Below are 23,103 nucleotides of genomic sequence, written 5' to 3'. Positions count from 1 at the left end.
GTGAGCCTGCCTTTGCGTGAGTCGTTTGACAAAAAGCACACGGCGGCAGAACATGTTTGCGAGACTGAAGGTTTCTCGTTCTGCATCCATTAAATATGAGAGCAGTCTTACAGCATAGCACACATCTACCAGGCTTCTCTGCAAGTAAACCTGCTCTGCCTCTGGCAGAGAGGCACAGAGACATACTGTCATGTGCATTAGTTCAACCTAGCGCAGCATGATATGAATATTAACAACTAAACTTATTTCTAGTATACAGTGCCTTCGGAAAGTATTCAGACCATTTTACTTTTTCCACATTTTGTCATGTTCCAGCCTTATTCTAAAATGGATTAAAAAATATTTAAAAAACATCCTCAGCAATCTACACACAATACCCCATAAAGACAAAGTGAAAACTTAATTTTTTTTGTAATTAAAATGTACAAGCAGAAATACCTTACTTAAATAAGTGTTCATACCCTTTGCTATGAGACTCATTTTCCCATTTTCCATTGATCATATTTGAGATGTTTCTACAACTTGATTGGAGTTCAACTGTGGTAAATTAAATTGATTGGATATGATTTGGAAAGGCACATTTCTGTCTATATAAGGTCCCACAGTTGACAGTGCATGTCAGAGCAAAAACCAAGCCATGAGGTTGAAGGAATTGTCCATTGAGCTCCGAGACGGAATTGTGCCGAGACATAAATCTGGGGATGGGTACCAAAACATTTCTGCAGAATTGAAGGTCCCTTAGAACACAGTGGACTCCATCATTCTCAAATGAAATAAGTTGGGAACCGCCGAGGATCTTCCTAAGCTGTCAGCCCGGCCAAACTGAGCAATCAGGGGAGAAGGGCCTTGGTCTGGGAGATGACCAAGAACTCGATGGTCACTCTGACAGAGCTCTAGAGTTCCTCTTTGGAGTTGGGAGAAACTTCCAGAAGGACAACCATCTCTGCAGCACTCCACCAATCAGGCCTTTATGGTAGAGTGCCTAGGCGGAAGCCACTCCTCAGGCCCATGACAGCCCACTTGGAGTTTGCCAAAAGGCATCTAAAGACTCTCAGACCATGAGAAACAAGATTCTCTGGTCTGATGAAAACAAGATTGAACTCTTTGGCCTGAATGCCAAGCATCACGTCTGGAGGAAACCTGGCACCATCTCTACGGTGAAGCATGGTGGAGACAGCATCACGCTGTGAGGATGTTTTTCAGCAGCAGAAACTGGAAGACTAGTCAGGATCGAGGGAAAGATGAATGAACATGAAAACCTGCTCCAGAGTACTCAGGACCTCAGACTGGGGAGAAGGTTCAATGACCCTAAGCACATGGCCAAGAAAATGCAGGAGTGGCTTCGGGACAAGTCTCTGAATGTCCTTGAGTGGCCTAACCCAGAGTCCAGACTTGAACCCGATCGAACATCTCTGGAGAGACCTGAAAATAGCTGTGCAGCAACGCTCCCCATCCAACCTGACAAGAGTTTTTAAATTAAAAAAAATATATATATATATTTAAAAATGTTACCCCGTTTTCTCCCCAATTTCGTGGTATCCAATTGTTTAGTAGCTACTATCTTGTCTCATCGCTACAACTCCCGTACGGGCTCGGGAGAGACGAAGGTTGAAAGTCATGCGTCCTCCGATACACAACCCAACCAAGCCGCACTGCTTCTTAAACACAGCGCGCATCCAATCCGGAAGCCAGCCGCACCAATGTGTCGGAGGAAACACTGTGCACCTGGCAACCTTGGTTAGCACGCACTGCGCCCGGCCCGCCACAGGAGTCGCTTAGTGCGACGTGAGATAAGGATATCCCTACCGGCCAACCCCTCCCTAACCCGGATGACGTTAGGCTAATTGTGCGTCGCCCCACGGACCTCCCGGTCACGGCCGGTTACGACAGAGCCTGGGCGCGATAGAGAAGAATGGGAGAAACTCCACAAATACAGGCATGCCAAGCTTGTAGCGTCTTACCCAAGAAGACTCAATGCTGTAATCGCTGCCAAAGGTGCTTCAACCAAGTACTGAGTAAAGGGTCTGAATACTTATGCAAATGTAATATTTGTTTTTTTATTGGTAATACATTTGCAAAAATGTAAAAAAAACAAGTTTTTGCTTAGTCATTATGGGGTATTATGTGTAGATTTATGAGGGAAAAAAGCCATTTAATCAATTTTAGAATAAGGCTGTAACATAACAAACTGTGGAAAAAGTCAAGGGGTCTGAATACTTTCCGAAGGCACTGTATAGGAATGCTTTTTAGCTTTTCCATCATGAAATATAAATGGAAGCACCGTCTTTTTCCAACTGCAGTAGTAAGATAATATGGAGCTGATAGTACATTGATGTAGTGTTTTTCCTATATTAAATTTAGCATCGGCGCACCACCGCATCAGTGCAGTGACGGCAGTGTTTGTGTGGCTTAGTACGCAACCCTTATGATTAACAGTGCCGCCTCACAATGCGATTGGCTTGTGGCTTGATGATGGAACATGTGTCACATTAAAAGAAGGTCTTGCGAGGGCAGATTAATCAACAGACAGGTCTATCAATGGGAGCGAAAAGCGATAAATTACCCAATCACCGTCTGTCACCACCAGCCCAGGAGATTTACCCCCCCCACACACACACACACACAGTGGGAAGGAACATATGGGGGCTCAGAGGAATCAATCACGATTTAAACTAAATGTTCTGATTTGACATAAGCTACACTTTCTAAGCCTCATGTTCAGTAATAATAAGGCCATCTTTCAGTGAGCGTGCATGAGTCAGGTAGGGAATGGATGAGACAGGGGTATTAGTCCAAAGTAGAGGATGAAGGGCTGGCTCCTTCTGAACCAGGTGGGCTATTTTACAGGGGACTTATACAAGTTTGACAGATTTTCAACTACCTGCTTCACCAAACTCTAGGCCTTGATCCGACAGAAACACTTCTGGAAGCCTAGAATGTTGGTCATTCAAAGATGCATATACAACTTCATAAAGAGCATCCTTCCTGTTTTAGAAGTGAGCAACCTTAAAAAGAAGTCCACTTGCTCTAAAGGTCCTCTTACCATCCTCCCAAGACTCGCACAGAGGCACCCTGTGGAAACACCATCCCAGAATCCTCCTGGTCTGCGTGGATAGTCCGCCTCTCCCCAGAGAATGTCACACCATCAAAGATGTTCATCTGAAGAAACAGAGAGGAAGTAATTCGGAAAATGTAGAGAGCAACACGTGGGCTGTATTGTAAAATAGACGCAGTCTGACAGTCAACCTCCGCAAATGATCTTTAAACAGAGTTTGACTTATTGACTCAATACAGGGGAAACAAACAATAATTCAAAGTCATGCTTTTTCAAAGTTTCCTCATATTCGAGTGACAACTGAACTGTGGCGGTTTGGTGTTGTTTTCATGATAAGCTGGGTGCGTGTCAACACAGTCAGGTTTCAAAAGCTTGAGGGGAAGGGTTTCCAGAATGGAGCCCGGTGCTGAGTGACTACGCCTGACACCTCTAGACTTAGTTCTGATGAGGAAAAGGGAGAGAGGCCCTTAATCCCCCAACCAGCCCACAAGCTACCTCAAGCAGTCATTATAAAACACTGCCTCTTCTAGAATTAACACGCTGTGTTTCTTCATCCGTTAATCGTACCAGCCTACAAGACTCTGCCCGATTTAATATGGCTTCCTTCTTGATAGTTTGCTTCAAGTCTTGATAGTTTGCTCCCTTTGTTTCATCCTTAAAAACAAATACTTTCTCACCACGGATAAGAGAACAGAAAAAGTTGGTTGTGTGGTTGCAAGGCAATTCCGTTAGTGATTGTGTGAAACAACAATGCAAAATCCTTGGCACACAGTGCTTTGTTCACTGCCTGTGTTGTGAGCCTATAAACTTCACAATCTATGTAAAACTGCATACAAGTTGTTTTGTGGGGGAAACCAATTCCTGATTTGTTTTATTTGGATGAAACAATCCACATATACAGTGCTAGACCACAGGAATGCAGACTGGCATTGCAGGTGTTTTTTACTTGGCATTAGAGTGCTAGTGACGAGATCCTCACTCCTTTTGTACAGATCCTGAGAAACTACAGCCCTCATCAGTAAATGGGATAGCGTTTTACAGCAACGAATAGGCAGTTGCATAATTGAGATCTCATTTCCATTTATGACAGGCCGTAGGAAGAGATTAAACGATGAAAAAAAAGAAGAGCTGCTGCCCTACTTTCTATAGCCTGAGGTATCATTAGCTAATAGAAGAGAAGTGTTCTGTCCAGCTCAAAGGAAGTCTGGCATCTCCAATCTATTCAGCACAGTGATTAGGAGGCAGACTGCCTCAAACAATAAGACAGTCATTAAGATGCGATCAGAAATGAGCGTGACAGTGAGGAAGTACTAGTCATGTAAAAGATGGAAACTCACCAGAGTAGGCCTTGGGATGACCTTTCCACAACTCCAATTTTCCCCCTAAAATGATATAAACAGGAGTCAAATATTAGCATATATTACTTCTTAATGTTCTTAATGTCAGGCTGCATAATAAGCTTTTCATAAAACATTGTTGAATAGAAATGTCAGTCGCTGTTGAACCTACCATGTCGGTTGCTGTGGATGGACACTTATTATCACTGAGGCGCGGAATGAGTTTGGCATGATGTTCACCGTTGTCATCATCAGGCTCTGGCAACACTGGCTGCGCTGATGTCAAATACTGATTCATGGGCGAATCTGCAGGGTTTTGGGTGGGCAGATTGTTCACGTCCTCCGTTGGATACCCTTCTCGAGGTCCCATAGTAAATGGATCAGTAGGAAGTGTCAGAGAGCCTGGGCCCTCCTGCTTGCTACTTTGGTCTCCATCCATTCCCTGGCCACCCCCCTCCTCACCCTCCGCCTGGCCACTGTTAAAGAAGTCCCATAGGGGCCGCCGTAGAGGAGGGATGAAGGGCTCCTCTAAGTCTGCATCCGTGTCGGAGTAGCCACTGGACTGCAGGCGCTCGCTGACCGACTGCAGCAGGGACAGGATGGACAGAGAGGAGGACGAGGCCAGCTGCTCCATCCCCACACCTCCGCTCAGACTCCTCAGCTCCTCTGTGGCTGGTGGCACCATGAGTCCCCTGTCATCCCGCGACAGGCCCCCCTCCACCGTTTCCTCGCTGCGGAGACTGTCTTCCTCCACAATGGGCGACAGAGAGAAGGGATAGGCCTTGGCCCGCCGCGCCGTGGGGCTCAGCATGGGGCCTGTGTCATTGACAAACACGGCATCAGTCTCCTCTTCCTCGTCGATAATGGAAAAACCGCTCACCTCCATGTCATGGAAGGCAAGCTGGGGGACTGGGAGGAGGGGGAGGAGAGGTTCCAGGGCTGTGGCTCGCCGTCCTCCAGTAGCCCCTGTAGCATGGAGCCCAGCTAGCCTGCTGCTCAGGTCCTGGTGAAACCCTGCCATAGCTGCAGCTGCTGAACCTGCACCACTGTGTCCTGGTGTCTCTGAGTCCTGACTCTGCTGTTGCGGAGAGACATCGCAGCGATACGCTCTCACCGAGCTCCTCTGTGGCATGTCCTCGTTATCGGAGCCAGGGGCTGAATTAGACACCAGGCCCTCTGAGGTGCTCAGGTCCTTGGGGAGTCTCCTTGAGGAAGAAGGGTCCATGCAGATGGTGCCTGTGGATCTGCTGTCGGCCCCATCCTCCTCACCTCCAGAATCAGAGCCCTCTGAGACTACAGAGGCTAAGTAAGTCTCAACCAGGACAAAGCCTTGATCCCCACTGACCATAGTGCCATTCGACCCATTGGTCTCAGTCTGAGGAACATTCAGCGTTATTTCAGGACCGCTCTCTTGGTCTTCATCATGAAGAGTTATACAGGCAATAGGCCTCAACCCTTTAGCATGTCTGACTTGAAATGGTTGTAGGGAGTTTTGGGCATGTTTTGGTCTGACTGACATAAGGTCTGTCTCAGAATTGGCCTTAGCTTCAGGTTTGGAACCTTTCCTAAGCAGATCAGTCTCAGGAAATGCTGTTTGGTTTTTGAAGGAAGTATTGTCATTCAGAGTGCTGTTGAGCTTATTAGGACTTTCAGAGTTATTGGACACAGAAACAGGACCATATTGAGCCTTACCATCTTGTTTAGGACTATGTCTATTGCTTTCGATATCATCTTTGGCTACGTGGACTACTCTGTCTCCTACCTGTGTTTCTTTAACGCCTAGCACCGCGTTACAACCATTGTCCCCTGAAGTGCCGAGCACCTGATCTTTGTTTTCATTTGTTTTCCCTGAGACAGACTCATACTCATGACTCGCTCTCGTCATTTGAATAATATCCCCACCATCACCATGGATACCTGGTTTCTCGTGGGACACTCCACCACTCAAGCGAGGCAACACATCTCCCTGGTGCTTATTGCCACTGTATTCAGATGTGATAGCACCGTTTGGCTGGGAATCCTCTTCCCCTTGTGGATGCTCATTAGCATTAGCATCCATTAGCTGTTGACCTTTGACCTTTAACTGGTGACCGGTGCCTGGGGTCCCCTCGGCACAGTGTTCTCCCTGCCTGTGGTCTGAGGCACAGATGGTGGGTGCACTGCTCTCACAGGCCGGCCCAGGGCTGCTCCTGATGTCAGTGTCCGAGCCTGCGATAGACTCGTACCCCGAGGAGGGGGTAGACCTGGGGCCCTCCGCCAGAGGGTTAGGGTTCAACGACAGGGTCTGTTCTGCTGGGAAGGCTGAGGGGTGTTTGTCATCACCCCTCACTGAAGGCCTTACCTCCAGGAGCTTATCCGTCTCGAAGGACTGCTCCATGCCCTCCTCCTCTCGTCCTGCGGGTAGGACCAGGTAAATCTCCTCACTGGCCTTCTGGAACGCTTCATCCCCCTCCAACTCAGAGGATTCTATTCTCTCCAGGGCCGCTAGAGCATTCCTCACAATGTTATCCACCATCATTTTAGACTCCAAATGAAGGGCCTGGCCAAACAGATCGTCTGAAGGACCAACGTCCCCCTCCTCCTCCCCTGACTCAAAGCAGTCCAGTCCAGCACCAGTGCCTGAATCCAATGCGTCCCCAGAATCGGAGTGCCTAGTTGCTGGCATGGGTCCCTGGCTTTCGTCCGCTGATGCAAGCGAGGCGGACAGTGAAATGGGTTGCGGAGCCAGCTGGCTTCCATCGACATCGGAAACAGCAGCAGGCAGATGAGTGTGCTGCGCAGTCCCCCCGGTGCCTGGCGGCTCGCTGAGCCACGCAGCAGCCACTGAAGGTGACCCAGTCTGGACACAGTGTGCAGGTAAGGTTTCTGTCTGCTCACTCAGCTCTGTGTCTCTGTCCCTGTCTGTGTCCCTGTGTGTATCCTCGCTGGCCATCTCTGCATGAGTGATTCTATCCCGCGGGCTCTGCTCCCCACTGTGGGTCTCACTGCCTGCTGTACTCGTCCCGGCATCAACAAAGTCCTCTGTGGGTGCGGGAGGGGGAGGGGTGCCTGTGACTGAGCCAGCCCCAGAGAGAAAGTCCTTGGCCTGGGCTCCTACAGTAGGCAGGCCTGCCTCCCTGTGTAAAGGGAAGGCACTTTGACTCCCAGCCCTTTCTGCTGTCTGCATTGTTAGTGGAATGTGACTAGAGCCAAGTCCAGTTGGACCCAAAACAGCAGAGTCTGTTTCGGAAGTCCAAGCTCCTCTCTCATTGGTCTCTGAGGTTGGAGCTCTAATCTGATTGGTCGATAGGGTCTGAATGTCACTCTGCTTTGAAATAGTGAGTTCTAAAGTGGAGGGTGTCACCCCAACCAAGGGGCTGCCCTCCCCCCCTGAGGTTGAACCCCTCTCATGCAGGGCCTCATCCCCCTCTGAGATGGGGACGTCCACCTGCACCTGGTGCCTCTGCATTATCCTGTGTCTCTCTCTCTGGCCACGGTACGTCCCGTACGTCACCACAGGCGGACAGGCCAGGGCCAGCCGCCGCTGATGCTGCTCGTCCACCTCCGCCTCACCTTCGCGCAACGGGCCGCTGTCTGCCGCTGTTTCTCCCTCTCCGCATCCTTCCCTGTGGCCTTCCGTCTGCGTCTCCTCCAAGGCTCTATTCATAATGCACAGAGAAACAAGGTGCATAACAATACAGACAAGGACACACATATCACCCAGTGCTGCTTTGGGTGAGGAGAGGGGGGGGGGGGTTGGGTGATTCATGCATATAAGCAGTGTTGTGTAAAAAGCAGCCACTCATACAACAGTTCAAGAACATCCTCATCAAATATTAATTGAGAGCTACTGGACAAAGATACGGCATGCCCCAGAGCAATGCATAGATCTACCAGCTTTGACACCCCCACAACCAGCACCTACTCTGTTCCCTTCACCTCCTCCATCTTAATCCTTCAAAGGGCTTGATGAGAAATCAAATAGTACAATGCTTCAAAAAAGATAATAAATGGTGTTCAGGGGGAAAAGGCATTTTTCAAGGCTTTTACCTTCCAAACACAATTGTGCTCAGTGTTTTCAATTAGCTTCCCTGCCTGGAAACACACATCAAATAATTACAGCCTTTACAATGACCTCCCCACCCTCTTTAGTAGAAAGTAGCTCACAGCTGGTCCTCACCCCAACTCGCCCCAGATGGTGTTCAACTGATACACCAACATTAGCGCTTGGCTTTGTTTTTTGTTTTAAATGATTGCTGCCTGTGTTGGTGTGAGAGAAGATAACTACTGGGGAGATAGATGCAGTTATCTCCCACAAAGTAAACTAGTCATCTCATAAGGAGTGACAGTGGCTTGGATAATACAAAATGTATCTGAGATTAACTAAATAATCTATGTCAACAAAAACAGCAGGCTGGTACAACGTTTTAGAGTTCAATTTATTGGATGAGTCAGCCTGAGTCATGAGGTGATGAGGTGATTTTGGTTGATTTGAGTCATGTTTTCATGATGTTACCCCTGCAACTAATAAAAAATGAATGAGGTTTATGGCCGCAAAGATCTTGTCACAATAAATCACTTCAGTGGGTCCTTCTACAGAATCAAAATAAGAAACCCCATTGCAGAGAGTTCAAATAAATATATTATTATTTATAGATACTTATTTATAGATATTTCCTTGTAGCTCTATTCTTCACTATCAGTTCTTCTCCTGCTCAAAAAAAAGCCTTTGGTATAACAACAACAAGGTCTGATTGGATTCTCAAGAGGACTATAAATACAGTACATTGATGAGAAGCTGATTGTTTGTCTGTAGCGTTGTCTTGATGGCTGTCAGCTTTCAGGCTCCAAGGCCCCAGGGGCAGCAGTGTATCGTGACAGCTCCCCACAGGACACCGTGTACAAACTGTGGCTTTGTTTGACGCATCATAGACAGGAGCCCAGATAGATTACTCTTCTAGACGTTGTATTAAGTCACAGTGTGTAGGATGAGGTGTGTGGCATGGGAGGAGTGGATACTTTGGGCCAAAAACATGACTCTGTCTTTATTTGACCAGCACGATATTTCATGTAAGATTCTACCATGTACATTTACTTTTCGGAAAATGACAGTTGTCACACTTGTTAAAGGGCGTGAACCGCTCAAGCCACTAGACTGCAACACGTTTTCCAATGACTGTGTGACTTCATGTTGAAATGGATCTGTGGTCTGTAGAGTGCAGAGGGATATCGAATCGCTAGTCAGTGTCGAGAAGGGAAACCAGGCTGGCTCATTCGTGCAAATGAGCCATGCTCACACTTCCTGCTCCCCAGCCAAATGGCTGAAACCATTCCAACCAGTGATGCTCTTCCTGCCCTGCCAGCATCTCGGACGCACAGGGACGAATCATTACAAACATTTCCCCTCTACATGCTGTGCTGTATGAATCAGTCTGACGACAGTGTGTGTGTGTGTGTGTGTGTGTGTGTGAGCACGTAAGCATGCTCTAGTGTCAAATAATCAAGATTCCTGTGTTTCCATGCATAGCCTCCCCACCCTGACTTAGCACCAGTAACGGACTGGCTGCCAGGAGGGCTTAGCTAGAGCCAGACGCCCCCACCCACCCACCCACCCACCCACCCACCCACCCACACACACAATAACCAGGCACCCTAGCCTGCACTGGACAATTATCCTGCTCTCTCTGGCTTCCTGAATACACACCCAGCCTACATATTACCATGACTCAATGACAGAACTAGCGGAATCACAAGAAACCATTGTCAAAGAATGTAGCCCTGTAAGATTTGTGCTCTAAAATAAGCTTCTAAATAAGCGACTAGTTCATCTCCTGCAGTAACAAGACTTTCAAAGTCATGCTCAACTTTCAGAAGTCAACTGCTCTTGTGTTTTGAGTCTTGAGGTGACACAAAACATTAATTTTCAATCAAAAGTCAGCATCTACAACATGTACAGCATAGTTGCCAGAATGAGTGTGAAACATTGCAATGAAATGTTTCCCCCTCAGTTTCAGTGATTTTCATCTCACAAATATGACATACTTTGTAGGAATGTTGGAATGACCTTCAGTAGCAGCTAGATAAATTTAACATGCCTTCATGACACAAGTATACATGGGTGTCCTTCATGGTGTGTCGTGTATGTGGATTCAATGGTGTATGGACTGTGGTGTGAATGTCTGGTATGCTGTCTGCGGACTCGATGCTGCATGTCCTTTGGTGTGTGTGTACGCTGTGGGTTTTCTGGTCTGCTGTGGTCTGTATTTAGTTATCGGTTGGTGGCTTATCTCAAACAGCAGCTCCCCCTCCGAGAAAAACAATGTCTCCTCCTCTCTCTCTCTTTCCCCTCTCGCTCGCTCCCACTCTCTCCCTTTCATCTCTCATTCTATTTCTAGCTCATGGACATTGCGTATGTGCGATGAGGAGAATCCACTGGTGTTTGATAACTATTGGCCCAGACAGTGCTTTCCAATCCCCTATTTAATCAAGTAGCGTTCTTTATTTCCTTGTTGCACTCGGATGTTTCCCTCCTCTGCAAACCTTGCTGTTACATTTCCCTTCTTACATCCCTGCAGGACAAAACTCAACATCCTCCATTTAATTTATTTTCATTTCATTTGGTTCCCCAGCGTCAGCCCTAGCCGTCTGAGTGGCAACTCCACTCTCCTGTAGTTAATTGCTGTGCTATGAATATAATTGTTGTTTGGCCTACTTCTTCACCCAGCGAGTGAAAAGCAGCTTCACCTTCAATGACAATTCTGCCGGTCTATCTCGTCCCTCTCTCACTCTACACACCTCTTTCTTTTTCTCTTCCTAATATTTGTTTGGTGTGTGCAGCAAACTGTGAGTAGCATTTTTTAGTTACTTGTAGAACTTTAAGAGCTGGGATGTCTGTCCTGCAAATACTTTAGGTCAGAGACTGTATAAAAAGTTTGCAATGCACTTGATAGCATTTTACATGTACTTGTTAGCTAACCTTCGGATTAAAAAGGCTCAGTGGGGTTTGAAAATAGCGTCCCTTTGTGTTCAGTGCTGGTATTACCAAATATCCTTGATTGGCACAAGGTCGGTATGAAGGTATGACAATCTGGATACCGCCCAAGACTAAACCTATATGTAAAATGTAGCTCAAGAGAAAGTGCATGCTCTCATCCTTATTGCTGCTTCAAGTTCAGTAGCCTACCTCTCCTCTCCGAGATGGGCGTGCAAGAATAGGTATGTGGTATCAATTAAATAGAGTAGGCTATAGGCCAGAGTTCCCCAACTCGCGGCCCAAATTTGGCCCTCAGGTGGTTTTATTTGGCCCCCCAAGTATTCAAAAAATATTACATAGAAGAAGAAAAATCTAGTTGATGATCCCTGTTCTAGGCTATGGTTGGGCGGGGCAGTTATCTTTGTAAGGAAATGAAATTCCATCCATCTGCCTTGCTGTCCATCCATATTGAAATCAACAGGCTAATGCATTTCAATGGGCACCTATAATGCCTGGATTTGTTCAATATGCGATAAGCCATCACTTTCACACATACTGTGTGGAAAATGTAATAGTGCAGTGGTTGGCGGTATAGTTTTGCCTAATAGTGTTTGATAACGAGCTTAGGGGCCAGGTGTGTGTGTGTGTGTGTCAGGGAAATTTTAAATTTACCGGCCATTTGAGAAATATACCGAATCAATATTCATTGGGTGCGTAACCCATTAAGGTGTCCACCCACAGTGTTCAAAATGACAGAAATCACATTTACATTACGGTAATTAATCTTAACAGAACATGTAACTCCTGTAATGAAGCAGACAATAAAATGTTATTTTAAAACATTTGCCAAAATGCAATTCGGGGGAAAACACCAATTCTAAACAGTGCACCTGATGTGAGTGGTACATGAATGAAATAAAAATGTCCTTAGAAATGTAGAAAAAGAGGGTGAATCTAAAGATGCGACAACTAGGATGGGTTGCTAATATGACTAGGATTGTGGACAACGAAAGAAAATGTATATGAAAACAAACAGAACAGGAGAGAAATGGCATATGAGGAAGTCTTTCATAGGCAGCGTGTGTGGCAAAAGGCCTAGCTGATTATTGAGTTGCGGATGTCAGTGAAACACATCTCAACTATGTGTGAAGATAATGTGTCTTGAGTATAATTTTAAATGTTGAGACAAGAAGAAGGGGAGGGGTGATTGGCAAAGATAGCCTATAGCATTCTCTCTCCAAAATGCATGCGCTCAGCTGTCTCCAGCCAATTCTTGCACATTTATTGTTTCATTTGGGGCTCCCGAGTGGCACAGCGGTCTAAGGCACTGTGTCTCAGTGCTAGAGGCATCAATAAAGACCCTGGTTTGATCCCGGGCTGTATCACACAACCAGCAGTGATCGGGAGTCCCATAGGGCGGCGCACAATTGGCCCAGTGTCGTCCGGGTTAGGGGAGGGTTTTGCCGGGGTAGGCCATCATTGTAAAATAAGATTTTCTTCTTAACTGACTTGCCTAGTTAAATAAAGGTTAAATAAAAAATAACTGTGTATAATTCCCCATTACATAGGTTACCAGTAGTAAATGTACCGTTAATCCCCGTCATTTGGATACATTAATTTCTGTAAATTAATTGTATTATTAATTAGGCCTACAGTCATTTACCGTTTTGATTCTCGGAGTGGAAACGTTGTTTGGAGAGTTTGTCATTGACGCATGTAACAGTATTACTTCTGTCCCTCTCCTCACCCCTACCTAGGCTCGAACCAGGGACCCTCTGCACACATCGACAACAGTTACCCTCGAAGCATCGTTACCCATCGTGCCACAAAAGCCGTGGCTTTAAAAAAATATACAAAATACAAGCAGAAAGAAAAACAAGGTCATCAAAAACTAACACATTTATCAGTAATAACGTCCTCAATCAGCTTTCTGAATTGCCCTAGAGCAGGGGTCAACAACTAGATTGAGCCACAGGCCGTTGTTTTACTTTGAGTGGATGGACGGGGCCGGAACATAATTACAAAAATTTTGTGGACTGCAAATTGACCACAAGAAGCCCAAACAGATATAATATTTGACTAAAACATAATAACTTCAAACCTTGCTTACATTTGGATATGATCATGTGTCCCTCTAATATGCGTGGAACTACTTGGGAACAGATTTCCCAAATAAAAATCACTTGGTGCTGATTTCCTGGTGTTTTTACTGTTTTTTTTAAATGTCCAACTGTCACGCCCTGACCTTAGAGAGCTTTTTTATTTCTCTATTTGGTTAGGTCAGGGTGCGATTTGGGTGGGCATTCTAGTTTTCTATTTCTTTGTTGGCCGGGTAGGGTTCCCAATCAGAGGCAGCTGTCTATCATTGTCTCTGATTGGGAATCATACTTAGACAGCCTGTTTTCCACCCTAGTTTGTGGGATCTTGTTTTTGCATAGTTGCTGTGGAGCCTACAGAACTTTACGTTTGTTTGTATTTTTTATTTTTTTGTTTGTGTGTCATTTGAAAATAAAGTCAAATGTACGCCTACCACGCCGCACCTTGGTCTCCTAACGACGGACGTAACAGCAACAATTGTTTCTTGTTATTGGGGAGGTCAGAAACCTTGGGGGGGGGGCCAAATAAAACCACCTGCGGGCCAAATTTGGCCGCCAGTTGGGGAACCCCGCCCTAGAGGCACATCGGACCGGACATCAAATTTAAGAACATTTTAAAGATATTCTTTTCATAAAGGTGCAAGACAACTAAAAGCTGATTTACCTAACTCATTAGAGACAAAATGAATTTCCAGAGTTGGCAATCCCTGAGACCGGGTGTGGTAAATCATATGTGTAAAGTTTAGTAATGATGTTTGGTACAGTGGGACTTTTTGTAAAAGGGCTTTATACAGTTGAAGTCGGAAGTTTACATACACTTAGGTTGGACTCATTAAAACTTGTTTTTCAACCACTCCACACGTTTCTTGTTAACAAACAACAGTTTTGGCAAGTTGGTTAGGTGCATGACAAGTCATTTTTCCAACAATTGTTTACAGACAGAGCATTTCACTTATAATTCACTGTATCACAATTCCAGTGGGTCACAACTTTACATACACTAAGTTGACTGTGCCTTTAAACGGATTGGAAAATGCCAGAAAATGATGTCATGGGTTGAGAAGCTTCTGATTGACTCAAATGATGTCAATTAGCCTATCTTGGACCTGTGGATGTATTTCAAGGCCTACCATCAAACTCAGTGCCTCTTTGCTTGACATCATGTGAAAATCAAAAGAAATCAGCCAAGACCTCAGAAAAAAAATTGTAGACCTCCACAAGTCTGGTTCATCCTTGGGAGCAATTTCCAAATGCCTGAAGGTACCACATTCATCTGTACCAACAATAGTATGCTATTATACACACCATGGGACCACGCAGCCATCATACTGCTCAGGAAGGAGACGCGTTCTGTCTTCTAGAGATGAACGTACAGTGGTGCGAAAAGTGCAAATCAATCCCAGAACAACAGCAAAGGAAGATGCTGGAGGAAACGAGTACAAAAGTATCTATATCCACAGTAAAACGAGTCGATATCGACATAACCTGAAAGGCCGCTCAGCAAGGAAGAAGCCACTGCTCCAAAGCCTGCCATAAAAAAGCCAGACCACGGTTTGCAACTGCACATAGGGACAAAGATTGTACTTTTTGGAGAAATGTCCTCTGGTCTGATGAAACAAAAATTGAACTGTTTGACCATAATGACCATCGTTATGTTTGGAGGAAAAATGGGGAGGCTTGCAAGCCAAAGAACACCATCCCAACTGTGAAGCATCATGTTGTGGGGTGCTTTGCTGCAGGAGGGACTGGTGCACTTTACAAAATAGATGGCACATGAGGGAGGAAAATTGTGTGGATATATTGAAGCAACATCTCAAGACATTAGTAAGGAAGTTAAAGCTTGGTCGCAAATGTGACTTCCAAATGGACAATGACCCCAAGCATACTTCCAAAGTTGTGGAAAAATGGCTTAAGGACAACAAAGTCAAGGTATTGGAGTGGCCATTACAAAGCCCTGAACTCAATCCTATAGAACATTTGTGGGCAGAACTGAAAAAGCGTGTGCGAGCAAGGAGCCCTACAAACCTGACTCAGTTACACCAGCTCTGTCAGGAGGAATAGGACAAAGTTCACCCAACTTATTGAGGGAAGCTTGTGGAAGGCTACCCGAAAAATTTGACCCAAGTTTAACAATTTAAAGGCAATGCTATCAAATATGAATTGAGTGTTGTAAACTTCTGACCCACTGGGAATGTGATGGAATAAATAAAATATTAAATAAATCATTCTCTCTACTATTATTCTGACATTTCAAATTCTTAAAATAAAGTGGTGATCTTAACTGACCTAAGACAGGTAATTTTTACGAGGATGTATTTGGCTAAGGTGTATGTAAACTTCCCACTTCAACTGTAAATGAAAACATACCAATGTATCAACCTAAGTGACATCACAGAAGGCCAACCAATTTTCTGGTTGAGAATGCAGTGGTGAGTACTAAAATTGTTGCCCGCAGTGCGCTATGATCAACTGCATCTAACGGTATTAATGAAGTGGCAGCTGCGTTCATATAGAGGATGTCACCATAGTATTTGACCGATAGGTACGTCAACTGAATAACCGATGTCTACTATTTAGCGAGTAGCAGGACCTATTTCTATAGAAGAATCCTCTTTTTTTCCCCCTCAGCTTTTTAACTAACTCATCAATATGCTTTTTAAAAAGACAGCTTTCATCTATCCAGATGCCTAGATTTTTGTAACCACGGACATGATCAATTTGGACACCATCCAAAGTACATATGCTTAAATCATTAGACTTATTTTTATGCGCTCTAAAGAACATATACTTAGTTTTCCCTGCATTCAGTACTAATTTCAGGTCAATCAAGTTTCTGTAATATGATGAAGGCAGACTGTAGTTCAGATAGAGTCTGGTCAACTGTGGGGGCAATAGCATACACCAGCATAATTGGCATACAAGTAAGTGCTGGTTACAATATTTTTTGGAGACATTGTTAATGTAAACAGTCAAAAGTACAGGACCTAGAATCGACCCGAGGGACACCTTTTGTAATATTCAGGAAATCTGATTTAACACCATCAGTAGATATAAATTGAGTTCTATCTGTCAAGTAATTTTTAAACCAGTTACAATGAAGCCTGATCTCAGCCAATTGAGGAAAGCCTCTGAATTAGCAGTGAGTGATCAACATTACTGAAAGCCTTTTACAGGTCAATGAAGGAGGCAGCATAATGTTGCCTTTTATCCATACAGTTAACCACGTCATTTATAACTAGGGATGCACTAGAGATAGTGCTATGACCTGGTCTAAAACCTGACTGGTGTACATTTAGAATACTTTTCAAAGATAAGAAAATTAATCAAGGATTCTAATATTTATTTATTTATTTTTTGAATTTTACCCCTTTTTCTCCCCAATTTTTTTGTGGTATCCAATTGTTGTAGTAGCTACTATCTTGTCTCATCGCTACAACTCCCGTACGTGCTCGGGAGAGACGAAGGTTGAATGTCATGCGTCCTCCGATACACAACCCAACCAAGCCGCACTGCTTCTTAACACAGCACGCATCCAACCCGGAAGCCAGCCGCACCAATGCGCCGGAGGAAACACCGTGCACTTGGCCACCTTGGTTAGCGCCCAGCCCGCCACAGGAGTCGCTGGTGCGCGATGAGACAAGGACACCCCTACCGACCAAGCCCTCCCTAACACGGACCTCCCGGTCGCGGCCGGTTACGACAAAGCATGGGCGCGAACCCAGGGACTCTGATGGCACAGCTGGCGCTGCAGTACAGCACCCTTAACCACTGCCCCACCCGGGAGGCCCCGGATTCTAATATTTTAGCTAGGCAAGAAAGTTTAGAAATAGGCCGATAATTATTTAGGTCACAAGGGTCACCACCTTTGTGAAGGGGAACTACATGGGCCGCCTTCCAAACCTTGGGGATAGTACCAGATATAATCGTCAGGTTAAAAATATGGGTTAATGATTCAGCAATCAGGGGGGCAGAGAGCTGCAGCAAAAATGGATCGAGCATATCAGCTCCAGTGGATTTTTATTAACATCAATCATAAGCAAGGCATCTAGCACATCACAGATAGTAATTTGTTGAAATGAAAACAAAGAATTACTAGAGGTTGACCGGTACATTTTTCATTGTCTTTTGTCTGCTCCATGTAAGCAACGAGCATGGGTCTGGTTTCTCTGTCTTGTTAATGTTGAGGGAGCGTGCACGCCTGAGCACACATTGAAGTAGACTACCTGGCCTGCTGCGCGCAAATGTAGGAAAGTGCCAATTTGTTTGATTTCTGACTGTTTTAACTCACCATGTCCACCACTAATAAGCTGAGCTTCTCAGTAATTCTTTCTTCACCTCACACAGTAAGTCAACGAAGTCAGTTTTTTTGTGAATGATAGCCTAATTGTTCCTCACAGTAGGCATATTTGAAAAATCATTCCAACAATCTCCCCCTCGATAATCACCAAGCCTTGGTGTGAAAAAGCAAACTATCATCATCTGATGATCCCATGTATCCAGTTGACACGTCATAAAATACCTGAGTAGTTAGTAGTAGAGAGATGAATGTTATTGAATTTTCATTAGTATAATTTCTAGTGTTTTTATTTGTAGGCTTTATGTATTTTTACTTAGTTAACAATGGAAGTTGTTTACTAAATAATGTGAAAAAATAACAGAAAAGTGGTGCATGCATATGTATTCACCCCATTTGCTATGAAGCCCCTAAATAAGCCCCTAAATAAGCCCCTCTATAAGATCTGGTGCAACCAATTACCTTCAGAAGTCACATAATTAGTTAAATAATGTCCACCTGTGTGCAATCTACAGTAAGTGTCACATGATCTGACACACACACACACACACACACACACACACACACACACACACACACACACACACACACACACACACAACATCCATCTGTTCTGAAAGGCCCCAGAATCTGCAACACCACTAAGCAAGGGGCACCACCAAGCAAGCTGAACCATGAAGACCAAGGAGCTCTCCAAACAGGTCAGGGACAAAGTTGTGGAGAAGTACAGATCGGGGTTGGGTTATAAAAAAATATCAGAAACTTTGAACATCCCACTGAGCAACATTAAATCCATTATTAAAAAATGAAAATAATATGGCACCACAACAAACTTGCCAAGAGAGGGCCGCCAGCCAAAACTCACAGACCAGGCAAGGAGGGCATTAATCAGAGAGGCAACAAAGAGACCAAAGATAACCCTGAAGGAGCTGCAAAACTCCATCGCGGAGATTGGAGTATCTGTCCATAGGACCACTTTAAACCATACACTCCACAGAGCTGGGCTTTACGGAAGAGTGACCAGAAAAAAGCCATTGCTTAAAGAAAAAAATAAGCAAACACATTTGGTGTTCGCCAAAAGGCATGTGGGAGACTCCCCAAACATATGGAAGAAGGTACTCTGGTCAGATGAGACAAAAATTTAGCTTTTTGGCCATCAAGGAAAATGCTATGTCTGGCACAAACCCCACACCTCTCATCCCCCCAAGAGCACCATCCCCAGAGTGAAGCATTGTGGTAGCATCATGCAGTGGAGATGTTTTTAAAATCGGCAGGGACTGGGAAACTGGTCAGAATTGAAGGAATGATGGATGGCGCTAAATAGAGGGAAATTCTTGAGGGAAACCTTTTTCAGACTCCCAGAATTTGAGACTGGGACTGAGGTTCACCTTCCAGCAGGACAATGACCCTAAGCATACTGCTAAAGCAACACTCGAGTGGTTTAAGGGGAAACATTTAAAGGTCTTGGAATGGCCTAGTCAAAGCCCAGACCTCAATCCAATTGAGAATATGTGGTATGACTTAAAGATTGATGGACACCAGTGAAACCCATCCAACTTGAAGGAGCTGGGGCAGTTCTGCCTTGAAGAATGGACAAAAATCCCAGTGGCTAGATGTGCCAAGCTTATAGAGACATACCCCAAGAGACTTGCAACTGTAATTGCTGAAAAAGGTGGCTCTACAAAGTATTGACTTTGGGGGGGGGGGGGGGTGAAGAGCTTTTTTTGTCTTATTTATTGTTTGTTTCACAATAAAAAATATTTTGGATCTTTAAAGTGGTAAGCATTTTGTGTAAATCAAATGATAAAAACTGCCCAAAAAAATCCATTTTAATTTCAGGTTGTAAGGCAACAAAATAGGAAAAATGCCAAGGGGGTGAATACTTTCACAAGCCACTGTACCAGCTAATGGAAACCCTGGTGTGTGTGTGCTGTGCATAGTCATGGTCACCTCTCAGTGCTGATACACACGTGCACATCAAAGTAATCTGAGCTGATGGGCAGAGGGTAGAGATGCACTACAGGGTCAACGCTGTCTGTCCACCTTTGTGCCAACCTAAATAACCACAGGCTAAAAACCCTAACAGGCACTTAAATACAGCATTTAAGAGGAACATTTCAAGTCCAACATAATCTGTAAAGTTACTCCAAACTCAAGCCTCAGAGAAACCAAACATCAGGAGAGAATCTGCCTCTACCTCAAACACTCCCCAGCTCTTGTTGTGGCCTGGTATATTTGGAGACATGGGGATAAAAAATCACTCCTGGCTGATATTGGCACGGACAGGGTGTTAAAACAGCCCAGAGGTCACAGACAGAGATAGGGAGAGAGAGGGAGTGAGACAAAAAGAGAGAGAGGGAGTGAGACAAAGTGAAAAAGAGGGAGAGAAAGAGAGACAGGGAGAGAGAGAGTGAGAGAGAGAGTCCCATGTGTGACACCCTAGCATACGCAGCCCCACACTGCCACTGTGTCACAGCTGTTCCTCTGAGACCCAGCTACCAATGTGGGCAAAAACACACACATGTACACACACACACCATAATGAACGGCGGAGACTGTGGGGACAAACAAACACACTAACACACCATTTTTGTTATATTGTTTTTTTAAAAACATTTGTATGACTGTGCTTGTCTATTAGTGTATCAATGTTTTGATGCGTATGTTGCTTTTTGTGGACCCCAGGAAGAGTAGCCGCTGCTTCTGCAAAAGTTAATGAGGAACCAAAAAAATCAAAATAAACCGCTTCTTTCGGTCACTGACCAACAGTATTCAGGTTTGAGAAGAGTCTCCAGGAAGAATATGTGGTCCCTTCTGAGTACTAGCTTGATTTGTGTTCAACACACATACCTGCTGTACTGGTAGTAGCCTCTCTTATCTATACTGCTCCCATCAGCCACTGTACCCGTGAAGCACATCCAACTGACCTTGGTAACCTATCCCTCTGAATGCAATGTGTCCATTGTTTAGACAAAGCCATATGGATGACCGACCGGTTAGCTACACAAATGAGTGGTTTTCTCCATGGGGGGAACCTGAGATAACCGAGGAGGATTTGATCTAAGTGAAAGGCTCCTTCTTCTTTTAACTGTCTGAGGGTTTACATAAAGCTGCCTGCTAATCTGTTAGCATTATCCTGATATGATCCCAGAGCCCATCTCCTTTCCTTCAAGTGTAGCAGCAACCTAGATTTCCCAACGTCTTCATAGGTACAGATCTAGGATCAGTTTACCATCCCCCCAAATACTAACTTTAACCATTATGGAGGAAATGCTAAACTGATTGTAGATCAGTATCTGGTGGGACTTTGTCCTACTTCTGGTTTGGTAGCCACATGAAAGCCAGCACTGTCAAACAGTATGGGTGTCACTACACAGGCCTGTTGTATCCCAAACATTATGTGATGCCTTGAGGGTTCATTCATTCCACCATGTGATGGTGTAAGGATCCATATCGGGATGGTGCCCGTCCGCAAGCCCCTGCCCACGCGGTGCCCAGGTGAGCTAACACCCATGCCAAGGGCCAAGTGCTTTCTTCTGGCAACCCTTCCAAAGAGGCAGTGGTTGTGGAGGTGGCATCTGATGGTGCTTTTTGAAACCTGGTCACCCCAAGACGCCACCAACGCCTGCAATTCATTCACAGTGATTCTTGGGGATTTTGTTGCTTCTCTCACCATCTTCCTCCCTATCCTGGAGGGCAAAATGCATTTGCGTCCTCTACCCATGAGGTTTTCAACTGTTCCATATCTTTTGAAAGTTGTAATAATTGCCCTGACAGTGCTCAGTCAATCGTTTGTGGATTTTCTTGTAGTCATTACCAGATTTATGAAGGTCTATGACCATCTGTCTCTTTTGAACTGCCAGTTCTTTAGTTTTCTTCATGGTTGGATGACAAAGGGATACTGCATGTGTGTTACCTCATTTTTATAACCTAGTGAAACAGGAAGTGATGTAATGGCTCAATATAGTTCCCTAAGACTTAAATAAGTGGAATTTAACTCCTGGTTTAATTTTGGTAGATGTTACTTACAAAACTCTTTAAGGGTGCCATTAATTGTAAAACATTGATTGAGGACATAGATTTTTTTTTTTATCAGATGATTTTGGTGGGTTCCATTGCAACATTAATAAAGTACAGTATTTCTCAAATTTTGGTATTTTGAGTTTCTCTTTAATTATATTGTTTATATATTTTTAAGTATTGTTTGTGCATTGCCAGTTAAGGGTGCCAGTAATTTTGGAGTCCACTGTACATAAGTATTCAGACCCTTTACTCAGTACTTTGTGAAACACCTTTGGCAGCGATTACAGCCACAAGTCTTCCAGGGTATGACGCTTCAAGCTTGGCACACCTGTATTCTTCCCTACAGATACCCTCAAGCTCGATTGGGTTCAAGTCCGGGCTCTGGCTGGGCCACTCAAGGACATTGAGACTTGTCCCGAAGCCACTTCTGCATTGTCTTGGCTGTGTGCTTAGGGTCGTTGTCCTTTTAAACCTTTACCCCAGTCTGAGGTCCTGAGCAAGTTTTCATCAAGGATCCATCTGTACTCTGCTTTGTTCATCTTTTCCTCGATCCTGACTAGTCTCCCAGTCCCTGCCGCTGAAAAACATCCCCACAGCAGGATGCTACCATCACCATGCTTCACCGTAGGGATGGTGCCAGGTTTCCTCCAAACGTGACGCTTGGCATTGAGGCCAAAGAGTTAAATCTTGGTTTCATCAGACCAGAGAGTCTTGCTTTTTCATGGTCTGAGAGTCCTTTAGGTCCCTGTTGGCAAACTCCAAGCGGGCTGTCATGTAACTTTTACTGAGGAGTGGCTTCCATCGGGCCACTCTACCATAAAGGCCTGATTGGTGGAGTGCTGCAGATGGTTGTCCTTCTGGAAGGTTCTCCCATCTCCACAGAGGAACTCTGGAGCTCTGTCAGTGTGACCATCGGGTTCTTGGTTACCTCCCTGACCAAGGCCCTTCTCCCCCGATTGCTCAGTTTGGCCAGGGGGCCAGCTCTAGGAAGAATCTTGGTGGTTCCATTTAAGAATGATGGGGGCCACTGTATTCTTGGGGACCTTCAATGCTCCAGAAATGTTTTGGTACCCTTCCCCAGATCTGTGTCTCGACACAATCCTGTCTCTGAGCTCTAAGGCCAATTTCTTTGACCTAATGGATTGGTTTTTGCTCTGACATGCACTGTCAACTGTGGGACCATATATAGACAGGTGTGTGCCTTTCCAAATTATGTCCAATCAATTGAATTTACTACAGACTCCCATCAAGTTGTGGAAACATCTCAAGGATGATCAATGGAAATAGGATGCACCTGAGCTCAAGTTTGAGTCTCATAGCAAAGGGTCTGAATACTTACATAAATA

The 23,103-nt window shown here is 44.9% G+C and overlaps 1 protein-coding gene across 1 annotated transcript in view; it reads right to left on the bottom strand.

Moving 5' to 3' along the window:
- The window catches only part of LOC109892827 (uncharacterized), a 91,794-nt gene that overhangs the window by 30,714 nt on the left and 37,977 nt on the right, over window positions 1-23,103 (bottom strand). Inside the window, exons 5-7 of the mRNA XM_031825942.1 lie at window positions 4,565-8,030; window positions 4,393-4,437; window positions 3,044-3,159 (exon numbers count right to left, since the gene is read on the bottom strand). Coding sequence (XP_031681802.1) covers window positions 3,044-3,159; window positions 4,393-4,437; window positions 4,565-8,030 — 3,627 coding nt within the window. The remainder of the gene's footprint in view (window positions 1-3,043; window positions 3,160-4,392; window positions 4,438-4,564; window positions 8,031-23,103) is intronic.

This window comes from Oncorhynchus kisutch, linkage group LG6 (genome assembly GCF_002021735.2).
Source record: "Oncorhynchus kisutch isolate 150728-3 linkage group LG6, Okis_V2, whole genome shotgun sequence".
Classification (NCBI taxonomy): Eukaryota; Metazoa; Chordata; class Actinopteri; order Salmoniformes; family Salmonidae; genus Oncorhynchus; species Oncorhynchus kisutch.
Note: the sequence above shows the minus strand (reverse complement) of the source record. Positions and strands in the feature narration are given on the sequence as shown.